Source organism: Coenobita brevimanus, chromosome 91, assembly GCF_032717465.1.
Source record: "Coenobita brevimanus isolate Jiangsu-jjx chromosome 91, ASM3271746v2, whole genome shotgun sequence".
Classification (NCBI taxonomy): Eukaryota; Metazoa; Arthropoda; class Malacostraca; order Decapoda; family Coenobitidae; genus Coenobita; species Coenobita brevimanus.
Window position 1 is genome coordinate 37,651,931 of NC_137044.1, and position 21,175 is coordinate 37,673,105.

The following is a 21,175-nucleotide window of genomic DNA, read 5'->3' on the forward strand; positions in this document are numbered from 1 at the left end:
CTTATTTACTTTCTGTACACAATGTTTTTATCCTTAAAGTTCTCATCACACACACCATTGGGTCCTTCAAATTCTACATAGTTTTCACTGCACAAAGCTGCTGTATATAACATGACAAAGGGGCATGTGAAGGGCTGCTATGAGACTCTCCGTGGATGTCAGTACTACGCTGTGGTAATCCTCTCCTGTTCGCCGGGGAACGCTCTCCCTTTCATGCGTTAAGATTACCAAAAACTACGGAGAGGGCAAGGTGAACGCCTGCTCACAGTTTAAGACTACGGCTGTAAGCCTCTTCCACTTTCCCTCCACCTTGCCATGTTCCAACCCTAGCAAAGTGCATCTGACACACAAATGCAGCTGCTTGCTTGTGGTTGATGGGTCTGCTCAGCCAAACAGACCAGGGTAAAGCAACAACAACAGAAGTGCTATAGAAGACACAGAGCCAATGGGGAAAAAATAATATCAGCAGCAGCCTACCCAGAGCCACCCCAAAAGCTGCCCAAAGCCTGGCCTAACCTTCCCTACGCTGGCCTAACAATGCCAATGCATTCTTACCCCAACAACACTGATAAACACATGCACACACACACTTGTTGTACTTGGTGAGAGGCAGCAATGAGTCACCACAGTATATACTCCCTGATAACTCTGCTGACTCCCTGGCTTGCTGACTCTGCTGTCTCCTTGATGACTCTCTGCTGACTCTGCTGACCTCCTCCTGACTCTCTAGACCACCTCCTGCTCTCCCTCGACTCTTGACTTCCTGCTGAATCATTCTTGACTTCCTCATTACTTGGCTTCAGGATGACAGGAAGATTAGGATTCCTTCAAGTAAAACCACCCAGGCCTGGTGACTTCCACCTGTAACCACAAAATTACCTGAGATTAAAAGAGATAGAGAGAGAGAGAGAGTCACTGTTTATGAGTTAACTGACAAGAATAGTCAGACACACTAAACCCCTTTTACTCTAACCTGGCCCAAAATTACCATCCTTCTGGCCAAAATTACCATCCCTCTGACCAAAATTACCATCCCTCTGACCAAAATTACCATCCCTCTGGCCAAAATTACAATCCCTCTGGCCAAAATTACCATCTCTCTGGCCAAAATTACCATCCCTCTGGTCAAAATTACCATCCCTCTGGCCAAAATTACCATCCCTCTGGCCAAAATTACCATCCCTCTGGCCAAAATTACCATCTCTCTGGCCAAAATTACCATCTCTCCAACTAGAATTCTGAGTTGTAAAAAACAGTAATGAATGGATACAATGCTAGTCACAAAGAAGTGCTATGTAAAGGATGCTGAGCACTAGTATTGCCTTTTTCTGCCACTGAGCTAAGGGAAATAAACTGCAAAATAGCTAAAATCTTTGCCAAGTTCAGGTGAAAGAACTATACCGGATGTCTCTGCTGACTCCCTGCCCTGCTGACACTGCTGACTTCCTCCTGACTCCCTGCTGATCTTCTTTGACTTCTTGCTGATCTTCTTTGACTTCTTGCTGATTTCCTGCTGACTCTCTGCTGCATTATGATGATAGGAAGGTTGGGGTAATAGCAGGCAGGTCAGGTCAGCACCATCTGTGCAGGTAAAATAAAGCCATTGGTTATCTATCTACTAACAGATGGTTTAATCCTATAAGGGGTGGCCACAAACATATCACCTCCATGTTGCCTTGTCCCCTGCCACTTCACTGCCCTCTCCCAAGAGAAATTACCATCTCTTATAACAATACTGTAATACTAATAATAATAATAATAATGATAATAAAAATGATGATGATGATGATAATAATAATAACAAAAATCACTTATCTCTTGACTGATTCAGATGCTTTAAAAATGCATAAAAAAGTGTGCTTTTTAGTATGGAGGCTGTCTGTCCCTAAACACACAAAATATGCATTAAATGCCAGGCACCACCAGAGATGCCTGTGTCCCAGCCTTACCAATGTTGTGATGACGTCAGAGTTAGGGATTTCCTGAACCCTGTCACTCTCACAAGACTGGATACAGTCAGGTGCTGTTATATGACTGGTGTGTTAATGGAAGACTGCTTTGATAACGGATATGATGCTCATATAATGGAGGGGGGGGGGTATGTACTGTATGATGGAGTATGTGTATGAGAGATGGGGGGGGGTGAGGTGGGAGCTGGGCAGTGAAATGGTGGGGGACCGGGTGACATGGAGGTGATTTGTTTGTGGCCACTCCTTATGGGATAACAGCTTCTGGCAATAGATAGATAGATGGAACTTGTGGGAAAAATAGGGTTAGGTTAACTGACTCTGCTGGCATCAGCAAACTTGGGTCTCAATTGTCCATTCTCATATCATGGGTTTGCTGTATAGCAGATGCTGGAATAACAGAACCCACATGTAGGCTATGCTACTCTAATGGCCAGCATCTGAAACTACATTATGAGTCCAAATGGGGTAGGCTCGTATGACTGGATACTCTTACTTTATGGCATTGGAAACTACTGTACATTATGATTCTCTTGTTTTTAATCACTTTTCTTGATTCCTACACAGTGAAGCCCCATAATATTGGATACTCTTACTTTATGGCATTGGAAACTACTGTACATTATGATTCTCTTGTTTTTAATCATTTTTCTTGATTCCTACACAGTGAAGCCCCATAATATTGGATACTCTTACTTTATGGCATTTGAAACATTATGATACTGTACTCTTATTTTTAATAACTTTTCTTGATTCCAAAATTGTAATCTCATACTGGATACTCTTGCTTTGTGGCATTTGAAACTCTGACAATACTCTTTATTTTTCATCACATTTCTTGGCCTTTCACCATGTCCTTTCCATTTCTTTTTTACAACAGCATCAGTGTGGCAGCTTTGAAATGTGAGAATCAGAGTTTACCATGGCTACTATTACAAATCATGAAGTTTTCAAACATTCTCTACAGCCAACTGCATTTCAGCAATGGAATAACTCTGAGTGGGTTAGGTTAGGTGAAGTGAGGTTAGGTCAGGTCCGATTAGAACTGGGATGAGGTTAGGCTTGGTCAGTTTAGGTTACAGGAAACTGGGTTCGGTTAGTTTACGAGAGGTTACGTTAGTCTGTGTAAAGAGGTTAGATTAGGCTATAAATGAGGTTAGGTTAAGTTACAATAAATGAGATTAAATTACATTAAGATAAAGGAAGCTGAGATGAAGTATGTGATGAAATGGTGTTTCAAGATAGCCATGATAAGGTTAGGTAAAAGTGAAGTAGGTTAGGTTAGGATAAGTTAGGTTAGATTAAATTAAGCTGGGTTAGGATGAGATGGAGGGATGGAGTGGAGAGGTATATGAGAGAGGGGGGTGTGAGCTGGGACCAGGGCAATGAAATGGCAGGGGACAGGGTGACATGGATGCAATTTGTTTGTGGCCACCCCTTACGGGATTAAGGCGTCTGGCAATAGACAGATAAGATAGACAGGATCAATTATCACAAAAGAAGTTAGATGATTGTCCAGCCGGTGTTACAAAATGCTGACCTGCTTTTGGTGTCAATTGGCAGAGTTGTGATTATACACAAAGGCTGCTTTTTAAATACGATTCTAATTCCATCTATTGCAAGGTGCTTGAATCCCGAAAGAGGTGCCCACAAACAAATCGCCTCCATGTCACCCTGTCCCCCACCATTTCACTGCCCTCCCCCCAGCTCACACCACCCTCCCTCATATACCTCTCCATCCCTCCATCTCATCCTCAGCCTCCTCCTCCCTCTCCCCTCCTCCACCTCACTCACATACACTCTCCTCATTAGTCTCTCGCTCTTCATCCTCACCACATGGCCAAAAGACTCTATAATTATAAATGAAATACAGTAACACACATCAAAACTTTATAATACACACACACACAAAAATATCGGTAAAAAATTCTAGAAAGGACTGCTAGGAAAAACCAGGAAAACCTGGCAAAATAAAGTGGTGGCGTGCCTCATTAACTACCATCCCTGCTTTTGTCATTAACGTCCTCAGCCGTGGTGGTGATGGAGGAGACACTGGCAAAATATGGCAGTTTTGATAAAGATGGGCCTCAAAACAAACTCAAATTACATGTAAAACCATCAGAAAATAGTCAAAGTATGTGTTAAAAAAAAAAAAAAAAAAAAAAAAAAAAAAAAAAAATTAAAATTATCATTTCAGCCAAAAACACAACTGCGAGATTTTGGTCCATTTTTTGGGGTATTTTAGACAAATCTAAGATAAGTTTCTTTAATGGCATTTTTGTTGCAAATTATTTATGTTTTACTCTAGAATATAACCTAACCAACCCAAAACTTCTGGAGTACAATAAAAATTTGTGATGAAAATGCCATAGGAAAGTGTCTTTAAATTATCTAAAATACTGAAAAAACAGATCAAAATCTTGTAAATCAGTTTTTGGCAGAAACTATACCAACCAAATTACAAATATATATATATATATATATATATATATATATATATATATATATATATATATATATATATATATATATATATATATATATATATATATATATATATATATATATATATATATATACGGTACTCCTTTGTCTCCTCCTCCTCCTCCTCTCCCCTTCCAACTCTCACTTACACCCTCCATTAAGTCTATATTAACTTGACAAAAATCCCTAAACCCTTTCCAGCTTGGGCTACCCTAGTTAAACGCAATGTATGTACCGGTGGCCTTAGTTAAACTGAGGGCTGATTTGCAAGGAGATTCACCCGTATATCCAAACTAAGGCTGATCATATTCAACAATCAGGCGTTAATATTTAACCTGTATGAGCTACATAATTCCTGTAGGGGTGACCCAAATCTGTCAAGACAAACCTCTCTCGCCACTTCCCCCACACGGTCACCCACATCCTCAGTTACTGTCAGATCTGTCATTATACACTCACCTGCAGCGTTTTGGTTGGCAGAGAAGATGCCAGGGCAGGCTGGGTGGCGAATACACACATAATATATCGTCATTTAATCTTAAATACCAAAATACACAATCAAAATACACTTTACACTTCAACATTAACACCAAACCCACAGCAGCAAAATACCGGCTGAATCGGGAATCTTGCCTTCGGGACAAACTCGTAATTTTACCGATTTTTCACTAAAAATTACATTTAAATATGACTTTTGACATACCACAATTATCACTGTATTGAAATCACACGTGTCTGTTTCATAAATTTAACAAAAACAATGTTTTTCACAGACATAACTATACATTATTGTTGTATTGTTTTTCATTACATTTTGGTAATATAGTTCTCATACTTATTTCTTGCCTAATTTTTTCAAGAGTACGTTTCTATACATCAATATCTATACGGAAATGTTAAAAAACTAATCGATATAAGAGATCTTAAATAAAACACAGAGGTTGAGAATAGAAGAGTTGACCCGTGAGATTTAAAATCCGCTCTCTCGCTCTCTCTCTCTCTCTCTCTCTCTCTCTCTCTCTCTGCCACTATATGCACTGTATAGGCTATAGTTATGTACCATAACTGTCCTATACTGGACAAGACAGTCATGATAATAAGTCTCTCTCTCTCTCTCTCTCTCTCTCTCTCTCTCTCTCTCTCTCTCTCTCTTAGCAGGCAGCGTTCCATGAGCAATAAAACCTAACCACCTCTTGGCATCTAGAAATAATCTGAAGGTAATGACGCTCGTGCATTACATCAGCATAGAACATGTAAACCCATCACTGATTTCCTTGTAAAGAATTGTTCCATAAAGAGGAAAGTACGTATGTGTGACACGTTATACTACTACTGCCACTACAACTACTGCTATTACCACTATCTATCTATCTATAGTCAGGCGCCATAATCCCGTAAGGGGTGGCCGTTTGTTTTTGAGTTAGTTGTTTTATGGCGAGGGGCATTAACTTTCCGCTAACCCACTTGTTGACATACAGGGAACAAGTATGGGTTGGTTATATGGTTACCACCCAGCGTTGCAAATGGTTTCCTGGCTTACAGGAAACCATTAGGCTTGTCACTCAATGTAAAGCCACCTGAAAAGGAAAGAAGAGTAATAAAAAGTGACAGGAAAGATGGGAGAAACAGGAAGAGACGAGGGAAGACAGAATATGAATGATAAAGGTGAACAAGTAGGCAGCACTACATCAAGTGAGTGGATGATGGTGAGAAATAGGAAGAGAGGAGGGCAGACACAGAAAAAGCATGATAAAGGCGAAGGAAGTAGGCAGCACTACATCAAGTGAGTGGATGATAGTCTTCACCACCAAACACATCACGAAGAAGTGCTATGGAAGAGATATAGAGCCTTTTTTTTTTTTTTTTTTAACGGGAGATGAACACCAGAATGTGCTAGTCATGAAGAAGTGCTATGGAAAGAATCTAGAGCTGAAATAGTTGAGTTAGGAATGAGTCTCCTTGGTTACTAGACAAAGAACCGTAACCTCTTCCAGCTTAGTTGATGGCCAGGTGTAGTCAGATTGGAGGGTAGATTTGACTAGTAACCAAGGAGACTCCTGCCTGCCCCACAACTTAACCTTTGAATTGAAAAACATACATTTAATTCAAACTTTAATTTAGTTTTAAGGTATATTTGGTGACCTAGTGGGTTTAGGCTGTCAATTTTGGCTATAGTTCCTGCATTTCTTCATGACTAGCATTTTTCTGCCTAAGGCTGGTGGTTTAATGGGTTTAGGCTGTCAGTTTTGGCTCGGTAGGGGTGGTTGGGGATTGCTATACTCCTTGCACTTCTTCATGACTAGCATTTTTCTGCTTATAGTTGGTGGTTAAGTGGGTTTAGGTTGTCAGTTTGGGCTATATACCCTTCACTTCTTCGTGACTATAATTTTCTGCACACATCAGGTGTTGCAGTGGGGTTAGGCTGTTAATTTAGGCCCAGTTAGGGTTCTGAGGGTGGTCTGGGACTGTTATACTCCCCTGCACTTCTTCGTGACTAGCATTTTTCTACCTATGCCTGATGGTCTAGTGGGTTTAGGCTGTCAATTTTGGCTATACTCCAGGCACTTCTTCATGACTAGCATTTTCCTACCTATGGCAGGTGGTTTAGTGGGTTTAGGCTGTCAACTATTGAGAATAGTTCACTTAATATTCCCCTGCACTTCTTCATGACTAGTAATTTTCTGCTTATGGCTGGTGGCTTAGTGGGTTTAGGCTGGCAATTATAGCTATGCTTCCTGCACTTCTTCGTGACTATTTTTCTGTATACATCAGGTGGTGCAGTGGGTTTAGGCTGTTAATTTAGGCCCAGTTAGGGTTCTGAGTGGTGGTATGGGACTGTCATACTCCCCTGCACTTATTCGTGACTAGTTTTTCACATAATTGGTGGTTTAGTGGGTTCAGCCGCCCCAGTTTTGCTCCATTGAGAGGGCCACAAGATCATATTGTCTTCACTTACTGGAATAATGAGTCTCCTTGGTTACTATTGAAATATCTGCTGTTATTATCTGATAGAACTGCATGATTATGAGTCTCCTTGGTTACTATTCCCATATCTATTGTTTTTAACCAACAGAACTGGGAAAAAAGCTAAATTCTATCTATCTATCTATCTATTGCCAGACGCCATAATCCCGTAAGGGGTGGCCACTTGACTTTGAGTTATTTGTTTTACGGGGAGGGGCACTAACCCTCCACCAACCCACTTGTTAACACACAGTGAGCACGTATGGTTTGGTTATATGGTTACCACCCAACGTTGTAAATGGTTTCTTGGCTTACAGGAAACCATTTGGCTTGTCACTCAATGTAAAGCCACCTGTAAAGGAAAGAAAAGCAATAAGAAGTGAAAGGAAAGATGGGAGAAATAGGAAGAGAGGAGGGCAGGCACAGAAAAAGAATGATAAAGGCTAAGGAAGAAGTAGGCAGCACTACATCAAGTGAGTGGATGATGGTCGCCACCACCTACCACAAAAAGTTAAATTACTGAAGAATAATATGAAAAAAGCAGTGTTATCCCCTGGATCATGGGTCTCCTTGGTTACTATTCAATTATTTACTGTTTTTGTCTGATGCAGCTAGACTATAATAAGTCTCCTTGGTTACTATTTGCATATATTGTTTTCATGTGACGGAACTGGGCAAGAAGTAGAATTAATAGGTGTATCATACAAAGAAAGGGTTATTATTTGACAACTGGGTGAAAATGAGTCTCCTTGGTTACTAGTCATATATTTATTGGTTTCACCGGATGGGAGTGGGCAAGAAATTTAATTACGAAGAGACATTATAGAAAAAAAAAATAGGTTGTCATCGTATGGGACTGGACCAGAATATGACACTTAAACCCTCAATTATTAGCGAGAGACTAACGAGGAGAGTGTGTGTGAGTGAGGTGGAGGGGGGAAAGGGAGAGGGAGGCCAAGGATGAGGTGGAGGGATGGAGTGGAGAGGTATATGAGAAAGGGTGTGTGTGCTGGGAGTAAGGCAGTGAAATGGCGGGGGACAGGACGACATGGAGGCGACTCGTTTGTGGCCACCCCTAACAGGACTGAGGCGTCTAGCAATAGATAGAAAGCAGGAGAAAATTGTAGTGAAGTGCTTGAATACAAGGTGTGTCCAAAAAGAGATCAAACTTTTTAAATAGTGCATCAACCAGCCGGCGTAGCGTGACTGTAATGGGAGTGCAATGTGGCGGCAACTTTGAACTTTAGTCTAACACTTGCCGCACCACACCATATCACTTATTGAGATGGACGTACCTGAGTGAATGTGTGTTTAGTGCAATTGGCCATTTGTTGCAAGGTGAACACCGAAGGGCCTTGAAGAACAACGTGTTGGTGTGAAATCTTTTTCGATATGGGCAAAACTTTTAGAGACTTTTCAGATGTTGCAGCAGGCTTATGGGGAGAATTGTTTGAGCCATATGCAATGTCACAAGGGACTCTAGCGATGCAAATCAGGAAGAACATCCACCACAGACGATCCCTAATCTGGACGGCCCTCCACATCAAGAGACGACAATCGCCTAGAGAAAGTGCGTGCTGTGATCCGTCACCTGACTGTCTGTGATGTTTCCGAAGAAGTAGGCACCTGTAAAAGTTCGTGCCATATGATTTTAATAAAACAAACAAGAAAAAGCTGAAGATGCGTAATGTTGGTGCAAAATTTGTGCCTTGTCTGCTGACAGTTGAGCAAAACGAGAACTGCGTCACGGACAGTCAGGAGCTGCTTGATTGTTCGAATGCAGGTGAAAACTGTGAAAAATATCATAACAGGAGATGAAATGTGGGTGTACTGTGCAATGTCAGAAAGGCACCATCTCTCCGACATCCCTCCTTCTCTCTCTCTCTCTCTCTCTCTCTCTCTCTCTCTCATATTAATCGGTGTATCACAAACGCATTAGCATCTTGTTAAACTGGTGTAAAACTTTCACATTATTTCCAATATTAGGTTTATCAAGTGCGAACCAAAATGAAAAATAAAACACTGGATGAAAAATAGACGTTCTTCATCGTACCCAACGTTCGCCTCTGGATACTTATCGTTCATCTGTGTAGCTGGCCTCCTCTTTGTTCTTTTCCATCACATTGCCCTGAGGCTGTTGTTACCACTCCTCACAGCACAAACTGTGCACGTCTTTTGTTATGAATTTTAAAACAGACGATGACATTCCCCTCCTCTCTCCCCTACCACAGCCCCCCACTCCCGTTCCTGTCCCCCCAACCAATGCCCCCCTCCCCCCTCCTCCCTATTCTTCCATAAGCCGTGTGTGAACAAGTGCGGTTGCTTAGTGTGATCATATATTGCATTTTAGTAATCCTTGTCACTTTTTCGTAACAAACTTATTTTGTTATAATTAAATATAACTAAAAACTATACATAAATGAGCGGTGAAAAGTGGCACATATATTGTAATTAATGGTGCTTTAAATCGGGTCGGTGGCAACTTCAGGTGAGGTGATGCGTCGTGCATGTGTGCACATCAGGTGTACCAATACTTCAGATGCACTCACAGATCCAGAGGTGATATTATCTCAATTTATTTCCTACGATTAGTTGTCTAGGCATGCGAAACTCTTAGAGCCATTTTATATTAAGCCAGAGATGCTGACAGATTAGCTAGTACCCTGTGTGGTTGTGTTTGATGCTTATGGATTACGTAGCATGTGGTGTGTGGCAAGTGGGTTAGTGACGCGTTGACACAGCACGGTTGGTACACCTGCCCTGCCCAGCACCTGCCACCTGCCCTGCTGCCACACACTTGCCACCGTCTTTTTCCCCAAGAAGCATCGCAGAAGGACGTCGTCTTTATTTTTGTGTGTGATTTGCGTCTCAGCGTGATCTTCGAGGACACGAGTGGCTGTGGACGCTGGTGGCCTGGCGCTGGTGTGGGTGTCAAGGTGTGGAGGAGACAGGAGGCCAGGCTGAGGTGCTACAAGACGAGAGGTGCACTGCCCCGCCGCGCCACCACGACGCCACCGGCAAGGTCAGCCATTTGGATCTTCGTCCAGTTTGTGAGTGCAGGGTCTTTGATAATTACCTCTTACTGTAGCTTCCTTGCCTGTTTAAACTCAATGCTTTCTCAGTGTGGTAATTACCTTTTTTTTTAAATGCAAGAAAGAAGGAACCAAAGGCGAGGAGCCCGCAAATCGTTCCTTCCAAGAAAACAAAAAATCAAGATCCGTTTATTTCGAGACGCCTGGACACTGCGTTTGAAAGACTGGAGATCATAGGAAGTAGGAAATATAGACAGAGGGAGACAGTTCCTGAGTTGACCTGTTGCATAAATGAAGGACTGGGAGTAACGGTTAACTTTTGCATTAGAGAGCTGGACAGAAAAGGGATTTGGATAATTACCTCTTACTGCAACATCCTTGTCTGTTTAAACTCGTTGCTTTCTGAATGTGTGTAATTATTTGGATGTCATAAAGAGTAGGGAAGGTATTATTATCATTGCATAGTTATTTAAAGCTTCAATGACAGTAGTTAACGCTTACCTACCTGCCGGCTTGGGTCGTGCATTTTTTAAACGTAAAGAGATGATTAGCTGGATATTAATCGTTGTTTCTTCCCCCTTCCCCAAATTCATCTTCCTCTTCCTCGTCTTCCTCCTCTTCTTCTTTTCTTCTCCCTCATTCCCTTCCTCTTCTTCCTCTTCCTCCTCTACCCGTTCTTCCTTTCCTTTATCTTCTTCCTCTTCTCCCTCTTCCTTTTCCTCTTCCCCCTCTTCTCCCTCTTTCTCTTCCCATTTCGCTTCCTCTTCTTTTTCCTCTTCTTTCTCCTCTTCCGCTTCCTCTTCATTTTCGTCGCTCATTCTGTTCCTCTTCTCCCTCTTCCTCTTCCACCTCCTCTTCTCCATCTTTCTCTTCCCTCTCCTTTTCTTCAGTTCTACTTCAGTTTCTCCCTCGTCCACCTCTACTTCCACTTCCACTTCTAAGTGTACTACAGCCTCTATTTGTACTTCTACTTGTACTACAGCCTCTATTTGTACTGCCGGTACTTGTAATTGTACTACTACCTCAATTTGTACTACTTGTAATTGTACTACTACCTCTATTTGTACTATTAATTGTACTACCTCTATTTGTACTACTTGTAATTGTACTACTACCACTATTTGTACTACTTGTAATTGCACTACCACCTCTATTTGTACTACTTGTAATTGTACTACTACCTCTATTTGTACTACTTGTAATTGTACTACTACCTCTATTTGTACTACTTGTAATTGTACTACTACCTCTATTTCTACTTGTAATTGTACTACTACCTCTATTTGTACTACTTGTAATTGTACTGCTACCACTATTTGTACTACTTGTAAGTGTACTACCACCTCTATTTGTACTTGTAATTGTACTACTACCTCTATTTGTACTACTTGTAAGTGTACTACTACCTCTATTTGTACTACTTGTAAGTGTACTACTACCTCTATTTGTACTACTCGTAATTGTACTGCTACCTCTATTTGTACTACTTGTAAGTGTACTACCACCTCTATTTGTACTACTAATTTTACTACTACCTCTATTTGTACTACTTCTAATTGTACTACTACTTTTCTACTGTTTCTGCTGCTACTTTGACATCTACTGCCTCTACTTTGACATCTACTGCTGCTACTTTGACATCTACTGCTTCTACTTTGACATCTACTGCTTCTACTTTGACATCTACTGCTTCTACTTTGACATCTACTGCTGCTACTTTGACATTACTGCCTCTACTTTGACATCTACTGCTTCTACTTTGACATCTACTGCTGCTACTTTGACATCTACTGCTTCTACTTTGACATCTACTGCTTCTACTTTGACATCTACTGCTGCTACTTTGACATCTACTGCTGCTACTTTGACATCTACTGCTGCTACTTTGACATCTACTGCTTCCACTTTGACATCTACTGCTTCTACTTTGACATCTACTGCTGCTACTTTGACATCTACTGCTGCTACTTTGACATCTACTGCTTCTACTTTGACATCTACTGCTTCTACTTTGACATCTACTGCTTCTACTTTGATGTAGAAACATCAATTTTGAATTCTATATCTACTTTGACATCTACTGCTGCTACTTTGACATATACTGCTGCTACTTTGACATCTACTGCTGCTACTTTGACATCTACTGCTGCTACTTTGACATCTACTGCTGCTACTTTGACATCTACTGCCTCTACTTTGACATCTACTGCTGCTACTTTGACATCTACTGCTGCTACTTTGACATCTACTGCTGCTACTTTGACATCTACTGCTGCTACTTTGACATCTACTGCTTCTACTTTGACATCTACTGCTGCTACTTCTGCCTGTACTACTCTTCCATTTTCTACTTATTTTCTGCCGTCACATCTACTTCTTCTACTTTTAATTTTTCTACCTCTGCTTCTGCTTTTTTGCGTCTTAACAGTCCACTTCCGCCTCATCAACTTCTTTGTCTAATTCTTCCTTTACGTCTACATCAACCTCTGCTGCTGCTGCTTCTGCCTCTGCTTTCTTCTATGCCTTCTGCTTCTTCCTCCTCCTCCTCCTCTCCTCCTCCTCCTCCTCCTCCTCCTCCTCCTCTCCTCCTCCTCTTCCTCCTCCTCCTCCTCCTCCTCCTCCTCCTCCTCCTCTCCCTCCTCTTCCTTTTCTCTTCTATTCCTATTCCGGCCTTAGTTTCTTCGTTATTTTCTTCGTTCACGTGATATCGCCAGCCTTATTATGGTAACCGGTCAACTCTGGAACTGTCTCCCTCTGTCTGTATTTCCTACTGCCTATGATCTCCAGTGTATTGAAGGTAGGTAGGTAGGTAGATAGGTAGGTAGGAGGTAAGCTAAGCGCTACTCCCAGTCCTACATGTATGCAACAGGTCAACTCTGGAACTGTCTCCCTCTGTCTGTATTTCCTACTTCCTACGATCTCCAGTCTTTCAAACGCAGTGTGTCCAGGCATCTCGAAATGAACGCATCTTGAATTTGCCTCTCTCTTGTATTGTTTTTGTTTTTATCTTGGAGGGAATAATCTTGCGTGCTCCTGGCCTTTGTTCCTTCTTTCTTACACACACACACACACACACACACACACACACACACACACATTAATCCAGTACACACTATGACGTAATAATTTGTGTTGTCACCGCCACACTATTTCTTTCAGCTGGACCCCTTGAGTGTGGCGACGCCTTTGTTTACTTACGATTTACAGCGATTTTATTCAGCTTACGAGAGAGAGAGAGAGAGAGAGAGAGAGACGAAAGAAACGATCAAACGAGAGAGAATTACATCATATCGTATTGTGTGTGAGAGGCTGGATATTTCGTAACTCCTCTCCCCTAGCGATTTATTTTGTACATTACACCTCAGCATTATTTTGCATGTTACTGACGAAAACCATGTCGGTACTCGATACAAATGGCCTGCGGGAGAATGTTAATGTGTAATGTAGGGGATAAATCGCTTAGGAAAAGGTGCTACGAAGCCTGCTAGTGGATGCAAGTGTAAGGCAGCTCTCTGATACCACTGATAATGCTCATATCCCAGAGATAAGCGATGGAGCACACAACGAGGCACAAAAATGGCTTAACACAAAAGCAAAAGGCTGTCGGTCGGCGCCAAGGTTTGAAAATATCCGCCTTAATGTGGCAGATTTCGTAGCACCACTTGCTCGGTAATTAATTTTGCATATTACACATAATATTGATTTTCATGTAATCCATCACTTTCAAAATCGACGTAGATTCCATTTATAACATACTGGAGGATTTTATGGTATATGTGCCAAGTAATCGCCGAGGACGAGACGCGACGGAATCTCCATGGCCTATATGAGAGATTTCGGCCTAGGTTTTAATGTCGGCACAATTGCAAGTCAGAGTAACATGGAAGAGAATATTTAGGTGTATGGTGCAAAATAAATCGCCGAAGAAGAAGTTTTACGGAACGATCAAAGTTAGTTGAAAATTAATCCGTTATATCGCTGGAATGGTGGGCTTGGCAGCACTTTTTCCTTAGCGATTCATTTTCAAATTAGGCCTTTCTGTTGGCTTGTATGATATTTACGCTTTGCTAATACCGCCGTAGTTTGCATCAATCGCACACAAGAGGATATTAAGGTGCAGTGTGAAAAATAGTTCGCCGAGAAAGAAATGTTACGAAATCTCCTATATGAGAGATTACGGCTAAAATTTAAATCTCGGCACAGTTGCCTCAGTAACCTACAATAGAATATTAAGGTGTAATGTGCACAATAAATCGCTGAGGAAGAGGTGTTACGAAGCCTGCCAAGTCGGGGTTGAAAATTAAGCCGTTATCTCGTTGAAATGGAAGAATTCTTAACATTTTTCCTGAGCCATTTATTTTGCATATTACACCTTGCTGTCCTCTGTGACGTTATTTATATTTTTTAATACAGTCGTAGCTTGTATTAACACCATATTAGAGGATATTAAGGTGTGGCAGGAAAAATAAATCGCCGAGGAAGGGATATTACTAATGCTCCAAGCGGCGTGCGGGATAACTTTTGAATTTCGAGTTGGTGATTTTGTTGTTTTATGTTGTGTGTAAATATCTGACGTTATTGACAGTATTGTTGGAAGGTTTTTGAAGTTTTTAAGCTACCTAAATCACCATATATCTATATCTATATCTGTCTCTCTATCTATCTATTGATATATATCTATATCTATCAATCAGTGTCAATCAATCTATCTATCTATCTATCCGTATATATCCATCCATCATCCAGTCCTACGTTGCCCCATGAGGAGCGTAGGAGCCCGGGGCTAGACAGTTGGTCCTGACATTTAAGATGAGAGTGACCAGCCTCACTCATCCCTGAGTGGCATTACGTGAGCAATAAACCCCAACCACCCCTTGGATATAAACCTTCACCGGCTCAATCCGATTGGAGCGCCGTAATTACCCACTAAACCACCAGGTGCCATAATTTGGTTATATGGTTACCACCCAGCGTAGTAAATAGTTTCCTGGTGTACAGGAAACCATTTGGCTTGTCACTCAGTGTAGAGTCACCCGCAGAGGAAAGAATGAAGGAAAGAAAGACAGAAGAGGGAGTGTAAAGTCACCCGTAGGCAGAAGGACAAGGAAAGAAAGACAGAAGAGGATGGAAGGAAAGAAGGATGGAGGAGAGGAAAGGGCAGACATCCGAGAGCAGCACTACATTGAGTGAGTGGATGGTGAGCGTCCCCACCTACCATAAATGTGTGTGCGTGCGTGCATGTGTGTGTGTGTGTGTGTGTGTGTGTGTGTGTGTGTGTGTGTTTTTCTACCTTCCCATTCATACTTCGTTCTTATCTTCGTTCCCTTCCCTCCCTCTCCTCCTCTCTCCATATCCCTCCTTCCCTCCCTCTCCTCCTCTCTCCATATCCCTCCTTCTCTCCCTCTCCTCCTCTCTCCATATCCCTCCTTCCCTCCCTCTCCTCCTCTCTCCATATCCCTCCTTCCCTCCCTCTCCTCCTCTCTCCATATCCCTCCTTCCCTCCCTCTCCTCCTCTCTCCATATCCCTCCTTCCCTCCCTCTCCTCCTCTCTCCATATCCCTCCTTCCCTCCCTCTCCTCCTCTCTCCATATCCCTCCTTCCCTCCCTCTCCTCCTCTTTCCATATCCCTCCTTCCCTCCCTCTCCTCCTCTCTCCATATCCCTCCTTCCCTCCCTCTCCTCCTCTCTCCATATCCCTCCTTCCCTCCCTCTCCTCCTCTCTCCATATCCCTACTTCCCTCCCTCTCCTCCTCTCCTTTATCCCTCCTTCACTCCCTCTCCTCCTCTCTCCATATCTCTCCTTCCCTCCCTCTCCTCCTCTCTCCTTTATCCCTCCTTCCCTCCCTCTCCTCCTCTCTCCTTTATCCCTCCTTCCCTCCCTCTCCTCCTCTCTCCTTTATCCCTCCTTTCCTCCCTCTCCTCCTCTCTCCGCAATAGATCAGAGGAATTGCTAGCAAAGTATCATGAAATGATCAAACGATTCAAAACTAAGTCCACTAATGTGATAATATCTGGTATACTCCCAAGGATCAAGGCAGAAAATAGTTTCTATGATAAGGCCTTCAGCACAAATAACCGGCTCAAATCTCTCTGCACGCAAGAGGGAGTCGACTTTGTCAATCTGTGGGACCAGTTTTATGAGCAACATACTCTATTCCAGAAAGATGGTCTCCATTTGAACTCAGTAGGAGCGGCACGGCTAGGTAGACTTCTACACGATAAAGTTGCCCTCTTCAGATCAAAAAACGCGGCACGTCCAGGAACAGTAACCTTAACGTAAATATCCACAAAGTCAGATCACCAACTGTTCGGAACGGAATTAGAGTCTGCTATGCTAACGCACGTAGTCTACGTAACAAGTTTGAGGATTTAGAATCTCTAATTTACCTAGAAAATTATGACATCATTGGCATCACAGAGTCCTGGATTAACACATCTGACCGTGACTTTCTAGCGGAATACTCACTAACAGGGTACAATATTTTCAGCTGTGAGCGACCACATCGAGCTGGTGGCGGTGTTTTACTATATGTGAAAACTAGTCTCCATCCCCTTGTGCTATCCAAACCCAGTATTACCAACATAGATGCCAGTTATGTTCAGCTAAGTATTAATTCACACAAAATAAATATATGTCTCATCTATCGTCCTCCAGCGCAGTCAACTGAGACAGATGAAAAACTTTATGATCAAATTGCGGAAATTTGTTGTCAAGAGGATAGCGTAATTTTTGGAGACTTTAATCTACCGGTAACAAAGTGGGGTGAACCACTGATGGCACACTCAGGACAAGAGCTTTATACGAATCTTCAGGAAAGCGCCCTTTCCCAACACGTAGAATACCCAACGAGAGGAAACAATATCCTAGACATCATCTTGACTACAAATGATAACCTAGTCAACAACGTTGAAATAGGACCTGAGTTTAGTTCCAGTGATCATCGAACTATACAGTTTAATATTACTACTGAAAAAGTAAAAGAAACGGAGAACAAAGAAAAAGTCCCAGATTATCGTAGAGCTAATTTCAACAGGCTCAGAGCGCTACTTGCAACTGCAGATTGGAATCAAATGTCTGAAACCGATGACATAAACCAAGCATGGGAAATATTCACCGAAAAATTTAATGAAGTGGTAAAGTCATGTGTGCCACTACGTAACAGACGTCCAGCTGGAAATAGTAAACCAAAGTGGTGGTCCAGTGAAATAAAAAGTAACTTAATAGCCAAAAAACAGGCATACCATAAATATAAAGCCACACAAAATAATGATGATAAATTACAATACGATAATCTACGCCGCACATCGAAAAGACTTATTAAACAAAGCAAAAGAGCACTGGAGATCCACATTGCTAATACGTGCAAATCAAATCCTAAAGAATTTTACAGTTACATTAGAAAGAAAAAGGTTATGACTACATCAATAGGTCCTCTAGAAACAAACAATGGCAGACACACTGAAAATGAGGTCGAAATGGCAAACATTCTTAACGATTACTTTGCGTCTGTTTTTACAGTAGAAAACACCACCAGAAACCTACTGTTACCCACAAACCAAGCAAATAGCACAGTCCTTAGTAACTATGCTATCCATAATAACGATATCCTTTCAGCCATAAATAGTACGGACATAAACAAAACCCCTGGCCCCGATAAAATATCACCGAGAATTCTCAAAGAAGCAAAACATGAGTTACTGCTGCCACTCTCTGTCTTATTCAATAAATCATTAAGTACTGGGAAAGTTCCACGCGAATGGAAACTAGCAAATGTAACACCAATTTTCAAAAAAGGAAATGAGTCGCACCCAGGAAATTGCAGACCAATCAGCTTAACATCAGTAGTTTGCAAGTTAATGGAAAAAATCATAAGAGATAAAATAGTTAATTATCTAGAAGAAAATAATGTAATTAAAGACTCGCAACATGGATTCAGACATCGTCGTTCATGCTTAACTAACTTACTGGACTTCTTCCATGATGTTTACAAATCATACGATGACTCAAGAGCAGTAGATATAATTTACCTCGACTTTCAGAAAGCATTTGACACTGTCCCTCACAAGCGTCTCATGAGAAAAATAGAAGCACATGGAATAAAAGGAAAGACGCTAAAATGGTTACAAGACTGGCTGTCAGACCGAAAACAGCGAGTTGTGATAAACGGAAAGGAATCCAAATGGCGTAATGTGATCAGCGGCGTTCCCCAAGGCTCAGTACTTGGACCGATACTTTTTATTATCTATGTAAATGACATTGATGAGGGTCTAAATTGTAAAGTATCCAAATTTGCAGATGATACTAAAATAACCAGTAAAGTCACTTCAAAATTACAGTGGCAGCAGTTACAAAATGACCTTAATACTTTAGCAAGCTGGGCAGAAAAATGGCAAATGAAATTCAACACAGAAAAATGTAAAGTACTTCATATTGGAAGTAACAATGTCCATGCAAATTACAAAATGAACAATATTCAGTTATCAAGTACAGACAGTGAAAAGGATCTTGGTGTGATAATATCAAATGACCTAAAACCAAGCAAGCAGTGTACCGATGCGGTTAAAATTGCAAACAAGCTAGTGGGTTTTATTGGAAGAACTTTCGAGTTTAAATCGGAAAAAGTCATACTTGCCTTGTACAACTCGCTAGTGCGCCCCCATCTTGAGTATTGTGTGCAATTCTGGTCTCCGTACTACAGAAAGGACATTGAAAAATTAGAGAAAATTCAGCGAAGAATCACAAAAATGATACCACGACTTAGAAACAAACCATATGAGGAACGCCTTGAAGAACTTAAATTATTTAGCCTAACGAAGCGCAGGTTAAGAGGAGACCTTATTGAAGTTTTCAAAATCATGAAGGGATATGACAACTTAGACATGAATAAATATTTTGATATAGACCGCTCGAGTCAAACCAGAAGTAATGGCTGCAAAATCATGGGAAAGCGATTCCAATCCCACGAAGCAAAATACTTCTTCTTTAACAGAGTTGTAAATATCTGGAACAGATTACCCTCAGATACCGTGAACAGTATCTCAATTGAGACATTCAAAAACAAATTAGACAAGTATTTGCACGAAAATCCTCAGCTGACTCTTTTTTCTGTCCGAATAACTTGCTTTTATAGCTACGGTACATGTAAGTTCATGCCCCCTTAGTCTACAAGACACCCCGTAAACAATGTACCCGTACATAGTGTTGCGTCACGATATTATACATTTTCAATTTATTCGGTGCAAACAAAGCAATATAAGCACAGATTAGGATCTGCACAGATAACCCTGAGTTAACGGTCACTACTCTTACTTTCGACCTGTGATGGGCTGTGAATCACTGAGGGTCCCTGTTAGTCAAGTGACCACCATCGGGATTTTTTTAATGTACCAGGGGTCACTGCTTCAGGATGAAACTTGTGTACTGTCCCACATGGGAGAGTTCCTTGTTTCAGTGGAGTGAACGGAGCTATTGCCTGATTGACTGCTGCCTACCTAAAAAGCGCCAGGGAAGGTTGCCGCACCACCCCTAAACATCCACTCTGTGCATTGCACATCCACACTGTGCACTGTGCAGTCCCCTATTATCTAAGACACCCATCCTATATACTTTTCAATCTCCCCAGCGCAAAGAAAGCAATATAAGCACAGATTAGGAGCTGCACAGATAACCCTGAGTTAACGGTCACTACTCTTACTTTCGACCTGTGATGGGCTGTGGATCACTGAGGGTCCCTGTTAGTCAAGTGACCACCATCGGGATTTTTTTAATGTACCAGGGGTCACTGCTTCAGGATGAAACTTGTGTACTTGTCCCACATGGGAGAGTTCCTTGTCTCAGTGGAACAAACGGAGCTAGGGCCTGATTGACTGCTGCCTACCTTAAAAGCGCCAGGCAAGGCTGCTGCACCACCCCTAAACATCCACACTGTGCAGTGTGTAGCTTCCACGTTATGTCCACAGACTTCCCATTAACTCAATGTAACCGGTTTATAATGTCATGCCGTAACAATTATTTTATTTGTTTACTTTCTCTTTCAGGTTACTCTATCGGGTAGCTTATAGATAAAGTATTATAGAATGTGACTTTTCCTTTCCAGTGTTTCCTATAAAATTTCCATGTCAGTTTTTCCATGCTGCATGGTGGTTTTTCTCACTTTTTCCCGGAGGGTTTGGTGGTGGGGGGAGCCTTCTTGCTTTCCTATCCTTATCCTTCAACATGTAGAGTTAGATCTTGTAGTCATAGTTTTCTCTAACAAGCAGCCTCGAAAGGACCATAAGGTCTGTTGCTGTTTGCTTTCCTGTGTAATCCTGTGTAATCCCTCCTTCCCTCCCTCCCCTCCTCTCCTTTATCCCTCCTTCCCTCCCTCTCCTCCTCTCTCCTTTATCCCTCCTTCCCTCCCTCCCCTCCTCTCCTTTATCCCTTCTTCCCTCCCTCTCCTCCTCTCTCCATATCCCTCCTTCCCTCCCTCTCCTCCTCTCTCCATATCCCTCCTTCCCTCCCTCTCCTCCTCTCTCCATATCCCTCCTTCCCTCCCTCTCCTCCTCTCTCCATATCCCTCCTTCCCTCCCTCTCCTCCTCTCTCCATATCCCTCCTTCCCTCCCTCTCCTCCTCGCCTTTATCCCTCCTTCCCTCCCTCTCCTCCTCTCTCCATATCCCTCCTTCCCTCCCTCTCCTCCTCTCTCCTTTATCCCTCCTTCCCTCCCTCTCCTCCTCTCTCCTTTATCCCT

General features: G+C 42.0%; 1 protein-coding gene across 1 annotated transcript in view; it reads right to left on the bottom strand.

Annotated features, from left to right (window-relative positions):
• Nucleotides 1-799: 799 nt before the first annotated feature.
• Nucleotides 800-21,175, bottom strand: part of LOC145411965 (uncharacterized) — a 25,003-nt gene continuing 4,627 nt past the window's right edge. The window contains exons 2-4 of the mRNA XM_080281936.1: nt 11,503-12,019; nt 1,402-1,581; nt 800-861 (exon numbers count right to left, since the gene is read on the bottom strand). Of these exons, the coding sequence (XP_080138062.1) occupies nt 800-861; nt 1,402-1,581; nt 11,503-12,019 (759 nt within the window). The remainder of the gene's footprint in view (nt 862-1,401; nt 1,582-11,502; nt 12,020-21,175) is intronic.